The sequence below is a fragment of the Mobula birostris genome, chromosome 5 (assembly GCF_030028105.1).
Source record: "Mobula birostris isolate sMobBir1 chromosome 5, sMobBir1.hap1, whole genome shotgun sequence".
Classification (NCBI taxonomy): domain Eukaryota; kingdom Metazoa; phylum Chordata; class Chondrichthyes; order Myliobatiformes; family Myliobatidae; genus Mobula; species Mobula birostris.
The window spans coordinates 60,086,372-60,093,521 of NC_092374.1; the positions used below are offsets into that span (position 1 = coordinate 60,086,372).

The window sequence follows — 7,150 nt, forward strand, 5'->3', positions numbered from 1 at the left end:
ATTAACAATCTCTAAATGTTTCAATACAAACTCGCTTTGTATCACCATCAATACAGCACAACGACTTGTTTTAAGATGACGCTTCAGGACTGTGATCCTAGTATGAGACCTGACTGGTTGTATTATGGTCTGGTATGGCAAATCCAATATTCAGGAAAATAGGAAGCTACAGAGAGGGGACCATCCCTCCCCACTATCGGTAGTACCTACAGAAAGCACTGCCTCAACTGTCATCAAAGATCCCCACCATCTGGGCCATGCTATCTTCTTGTAGCTACAGGAGACACAGAAGTTTGCAGTCCCACACCACCAGGTTCAAGAGCAGCTACTTCCCCTGAACTATTTGGTTCTTGAACAACCTGCACAACAATAGGGTCTTTTAAGAGACTGCTGGACAGGTACATGGAGCTCACAAAAATAGAGGGCTATGGGTAACCCTAGGTAATTTCTAAGGTTTGCGGGCCAAAAAGGGCCTGTATTGTGCTATAGATTTTCTATGTTTCTATGTAACTCTAATCATTACCTCAACATAGCAACACTGTCACAGACTACCTGGATAGGACAGGAGTGGAGAGACAGCAAGGTCTGTGCTTCATGGGCAGAGAACTTGACACCCTGGTGGAAGAGATCCACAGCAGGAGAGGAGAGGTTTTCACTATGCTAGGAGGCCCGGAGGTCATCTTGGGCATGTCATTGAAATGCCTCATGGAAGATTCCAGTGCAGTGGATTACCAGGAGATGGACACCTCAAAATAAGGTGCAATATAGGGTGGTGCAATGTGACTTCACTAAATACGTTACGGAGAGAGTATGGAGCCCTACACTTGCTGCAGCTGAGAAGTACTACCTAAAGCTTCACCTTCACTTCTTCACAGTCACTGATTGACAGAGCTTTCTATTTCAACTTCCTGCCCACACTCAATGACAGACAAAGACACACACATTCATCAGGCAAACCAACCACATCACGGACCCTGGGTCCAACTAATTTGCCTCCTCATCTTACAGGGCACGAGATTGGCACCAGTTGCTTGCAGTAGATTGGACATCCTCCAAACCTCACAGATTGAATTAGAAATAGTTTGTTATTGTCATGTTGTACTGAAATGCAGTGAAAGCCTTAGTTTTGCAAACCATCCATATAGTTCATTTCAAACATAAGGACATGGAGGTGGTACTAAGGAAAAGCTCTGAAGGAGAAGCTCACCCTCCTAATGGGTAATGAATGAGTAATGAACAGGTGAGTCCCATTCCTGACCAGGACCCAGAAACTCCACGAGTTACAAAGATCCCATGTTTTATATATAATTTTTTTTTTTCTCTCTCTCTCTCTCTCTCTCTCTCTCTCTCTCTCTCTCTCTCTCTCTCTCTCTCTCTCTCTCTCTCTCTCTCTCTCTCTCTCTCTCTCTCTCTCTATCTATCTATCTATCTATCTATCTATCCATCTATCTATCTATCTATCTATCTCTCCATCCACATTAGCTGAATGACCCACAGACTACTTCTAGCATTTCTGGCTTTATTTCAGATTTCCCGTACCTACATTCACTTTCTGCTGGATGAACAAGACTCTATTCTCATTTTCCTCCTCTAACACAACACTTCTCAAGCAGGTTTACAGGTACAAAAAGACGAATTGTTGAGAACAAAGTCATCCTTTAAATCCCAGCTCCATCCTTACTGAGACCAATGCAACCCACACAAAACACTGCCACAGATGATCTGCCCTAGATATAACACAAGTGTATACAGTCTTTAAGAACTTACTCGGGAACCTAAAGGCGTTGTTGGCCACTACATATCAATATAACAATATTTCATGTTTCTCTTTTGTATTTATTTATTTATAAGGTGAGATAGTGATGGAAAAACCAGTGTTTATTGCACATAGACAAGAAAATCTGCAGATGCTGGAAATCCAAACAACACACACAAAATGCTGGAGGAACTCAGCAGGTCAGGCAGTGTCTATGGAAAAGAGTAATCTGTCAATGTTTCAGGCTGAGACCCTGCATCAGGATTGGAAAAATATTTGAGAAGTTAGAACAAGAAGGTGGGGGGAGTGGTGGGAGAAGCACAGTGTGTTGGGTGATTGGTGAAACTGGGAGGGGAAGGGGGAATCTGAAAGAAGAGGATAGAAGACCTTGGAAGAAAGGGAAGGGGGAGAAGAATCAGAGGGAGGTGATGGGCAAGTAAGGAGATGAGGTGAGAGAGGGAAGTGGGAATGGGAATGATGAAGGGGGGCAATTACCAGAAGTTTGAGAAATCAATGTTCATGCCATCAGGTTGGAGGCTACCCAAACTGAATATAAGGTGTTGATGCTCCAACCTGAATGTGGCTTCATCACAGCAGTAGAGGCCATGGACTGACATGTTGGAACGGGAATGAGAAATATTTATTTATTGCTTATGTTCTTATTATAAATGGGAAGTAGAATTGAAGTGGGTGGCCACCAGGGGATCCCACTTTTTCTTGCGGATGGAGCATAGGTGCTTGGTGAAGAGGTCTCCCAATCTAAGTCAGTTTATTGCACATCCCTTACTGGCCTTGAGATGATGAAGCAGAGAGGCCCTTTATTAAACTACATCAATTCTTCTGTTGTGGAGTTAGGAATTCCAGGACTTGATGGGTTGGAATGGTGACATACACAGCCAAGTCAGGACGGATTGGAATGGTTTTGAAAGATGCTGTCAAAGCAGCCTAGGCAGGTAACTGCAGTGCATTTTGTAGATAGCCAACACTGCAGGCACAATACACTGGACGTGGAGGAAAGGAAATGTTCAGGGTGGTGGAAAAATGCCAATCAAGTGGGTTGTTTTGCCCTGGATAGTGTTGAGTGTTGTTGGAGTTGGACGTACTCAGGAAAATGGAGTATCTTGCACACGACGGAAAGGCATTGGTGTGTCAGGATGTGAGGCATTCACTACAGCATACTCAGCCTTTACCCTGATCCTGTAATAACGGTACTTACAATATGTGCCTGGTGCAATTGAGTTTCTTATCAATGGTGAATCATACAACTGCCTTGGAATGTCAAGAGCAGACTGACTCTCTCTTGTTGGAGGAGGTAATCGTCAAACACATATTATTGCTGGCCTTGGGCCTAATTAATCTTAAACATTCTTTTCATTCCCCGTTACTCATTTTGACACACAGCTCTAGATTTCAGCTCTTTGGCAAAGCCTAAACTGAGCATCACTGAACAGGTTACTTGATGAGTAGATGCACTTGATTGCACTGTCAACTATATTTTCCATCATTTTGCTGATGAGACAGTAGACTGACTGGGCAGTAATCAGCTAAATTGGATCTGGTCTGCTTTTTGTGGCCATGATACTGGGCAATTTTTCATATTCTTCGGCAGATGCCAGTGCTGTTCTGGAACAGCTTGGCTAGGGAAGCAGGTATTTCTGGAGAGAAGAAGCACAGACACTGGCCCTTCAGCCCATTACGACTATGTTGACAACCGACCAGCCATTTACACTGATCCTACATTCATCCTTTTTTTAATTCTCCTCCCCCACATTTTCATCATCTCCTGCCAGATCCTACCACTCACCTACACAACAAGGACCAAGAGGACACCAGAGCACCCAGAGGAAACCCCACACAGACACAGGCAAAAGGTGCAAACCCCACACTGACAGCAACCAAGTTCAGAAATGAGCCCGAGCATCCGGCATTGTGAGCCAGCATATCTGCTCTCTGGGCCACTGTGCTGTCCTTTCATGGAACCTGGAAAGTGGTCTCCATAATCCATTAGTTCTGTACAGTTCCTTTCTCTGCTTTGTTTGACAACAGTGACGATGACCTCTAATCACAGTAACTTTTGAAACATCTCATCCCCATGCCCCACTATCTTCTATCCTTCTGACCATTTATTTGTTGATTCACAGGTTGCTAATGACAATCCCAGAAGAGGGAGGAGGGCAAACAAACACAAGTCAAACAGGGATGGGAGAAAGCCACGTGTGCCGCATCAACTCGGAAATTGGTTCGTTGACCCAATTCTGTTCCAGAAATTCTTTCTAGTTTGAGAAGGATTCACCGGGAGAATGTGGGATCTCACTCCTGTGCGGGGTGGTTAGCGGAATAGAACAAATAAATTTAAAGGATGTTGGATAAAGGAGAAAGGAATACTAGGTTATGTTGATGGATTGAGACCAATAAGGTGGGAGGGGATCACATAGACCAAAACCCTGGGAAAGGGAAGCAGTTGGGGTGAGTGTGTTGCTTCAAGATGCACATTTAACTTTACAACTAACTACAAAAGTTGTGTTTCACCATGAACTTGGTGGCATCCATGATGGTGCTTTCCTCTCTGGTCTAAAACTGCAGCTGCCTGTATTCTCCTGATTCAGATGGAACATTGAGGAACCCGAGGAGCCTGTCTTCGCATTGTCAGCAAATAAGGTCACCAATTGCCTTTGAGTGGATCACATCCACATCAGAAGCTGGCATTGATTCTGAATTGTCACCAGCCAGAGCATTTGTCAATCTGATGCCAGTAGACTTGCTAACACTTGACATGTTCACACACTCACAAAACACAGCCTTCCTTTAAGAGAAACCAGACAATGCATGAATCTCGCACTTCAGCTGCTTATGATTTTGGCAGAATACACTTAACAGTTTTCAGTCTTGTGTACATTCTGTGCTGGGTTTGAGTAACTGATTGGAAACCTGCATTTTTGCATTTTATTCAACCACTACAATCAGACCCAAAATTTGTGCAGAGCATTAACACCCAGAGTGACAGAACCCACATTTCACACAGGTTGATCACTGCATTATGGAAAGTCATTATCTGCTACACCACCAGAACTAATATTGCTGGAAAGATTCAATTATCTCCTCATTGAGGATTTTATAAATGTGTGCAATTTAAATAAATAAAATTGTACTTCATACATTTTATCTACAATGATTAATTAGAAAAGGTGCTCGGGTCCAACCAGCAGTAAAAAGCAACATTAACTCTGCTCCAGTTCCAGGCTAATATTTTCTTAATGACCTCTCACTGACTGAGACAGCCTTCCTGCAGTAATGCTGTCCCATTGACGGGTTACACTGAAAGGCGGTAAAAGTCTCTTAATGCACCTTTGGGTGTCAGAGATTCTGCGGCAGAATTACTTACTACCAAGCCAGAATCCATGATACGGCTGGTGCAGAACTATTCCATGGAAATGCCATGTCTGCAAGTGAAAATTCCACCCTCATCGCGTTTTGTTCTCAGAAAAATATAATACAATAGCTGACTGAGAAATGATTTGGTAGCGAGGCTAACTGAGCATCAGCGTCTGCTACAGAATATTTCTCCCTCTCAGAGCTTTAGTTATGAATTAACTCATCACTTTGACACTAATCTCCGTTGCAGTTCAAGTCGTTAACTACGCAGGGACCAGAGGAAAAGACCTTAACCGTTAGAGTAATAACATGTTTTTAATTGTGCGCTCTTTTGTTAAACCGTGAGTGCTATCATATTGGGGATGCCGAGTGCGGGTGTTCTCTCTCTCACTCTCTCTCCTGCAAGCTGCTAGTTCTGGAGAGAGAGTTGAGACGATGCAGATGCCTCCACTTCAAATTCGTGTCGCACCGTATAAAAGATGCCGTTGCTAAAGCGGTGCAAATGTTTTTAATACCCCCGCAGACCGCAGTATATTCTTCACGAAGGCTAAGATTAACGGCGCTTGAACAGAGCCCAGATCGCATTGCCACAGAAGTGACACTTTCTCATACCTTGAGGAGTCTAACTGAAGGCAAGAAAGCTGCGTGACACAGCTTACGGATCGTCCAGTTCAAAGGCCGAGGTGTTTCGGTGTGGCTCATGTCTTTGGTGCCCAGCATTGAGTACAAGAGAGGCAGGTCGAGAGAGCAAAGTAATCCAAAGAGCCGGCAGCAGAGGCAGCAAGCGAACCCAGTTGAACTGATCTCCCGATAGCAGCAGACAGCCAGAAAGAGAGAGAGAGAGAGAGGGAGGGAAAGAGAGAAATCCTCCTACATATCTGAAGCAACTGGGGCGGGGTGGGGGGGGGGGAATTGCCTTGGCTTTAATCTTTCCCAGAGTGGCAGCCTCCAACGAGTAGCAATGCTGTTACATACAGATCACAGCAGGGGAGGTACAACCGACTGCCCAGGGGAGTAATTTCTGCCGTCTGTCCCTTTTCTTACAAAATGAGGTTACGAGATCTCTGCTTCTGTCTGTATCGAAAGAGATTTGGGAAAGCCCTACACCAGAATCGTTAGAATACACCCCGCCAGGGATGCCCGGGTGGGTGTTTCTGGTACAGTATTGTGATAACGCTGATGGAGACCATAGAGTCCATGCTCGTTCTCTCTAGTGCAATCCAATCAGCTCTATCCGCGTACCTTACCGAGCTTGCTTCCCTTTTATGACTATAAACTATCTATGTCCACTACCATCACAGTTAGCAAATTTCAGGGTATTACCACTTGCTGTATAAGGGCTCCACCTTTCTCCTTTAATATATCCTGCCCAAAATCTTTAATCTGCTTCCCCTGTTTCTGTCCAGCTTTTCATTATGTAACTTAACTAAACCTGTTCCAATCCTTTACACCCACCACTCAACCTTCCTATTTCCAACAAGTGCAAACCCAGCTCCTCCAAACTAAGCTTGTGAAGAAAACTCTTCCTCCCTGGAACCGTTCCAGAAGAGCTCCTCTGCACCCTCTCCAGCACCTTCACGTGCTTCCTAAAAGGTGAGATGAACAAGCTGGAAATTAATCACAGGATTCAGCAATGATATCCCTTATGTTGTCCTCAGTACAATTATAAAGAACCACTATGTAAGATCCATGTGCTTTGCTAACTACTCCTTCAGTCTGTCTTGTCACACTCAAAGATCTATGTACTTGAACTCCCAGATCCCTCTATTCATGCACACACTTTGGAACTGATGACAACATTACCTCTCCCATTTCTTTTGCCAAAATGCATCAGCTCACCCTACAGCCATTCTGTAGCCTGTCACCTGTGGCTGTCAAAGTATCATACTCCCTGCTTGCCTCATCTCCAGGTCCAGTATCATCAGACAATTTTAACCTTTTACTTTGCATTCCAGTGCCCAAGTAGTTTACCTATATCAGAAAAAGTGGCCCCTTACACACCACGATCCAACATTCTTCAGT

General features: G+C 44.2%; 1 protein-coding gene across 1 annotated transcript in view; it reads right to left on the reverse strand.

Moving 5' to 3' along the window:
• The window catches only part of trpm3 (transient receptor potential cation channel, subfamily M, member 3), a 357,718-nt gene extending 351,786 nt beyond the window's left edge, over positions 1-5,932 (reverse strand). Inside the window, exon 1 of the mRNA XM_072259452.1 lies at positions 5,741-5,932. Within this exon, the coding sequence (XP_072115553.1) occupies positions 5,741-5,848 (108 nt within the window). The 5' untranslated portion in view covers positions 5,849-5,932. The remainder of the gene's footprint in view (positions 1-5,740) is intronic.
• Between the last annotated feature and the right edge of the window lie 1,218 nt (positions 5,933-7,150).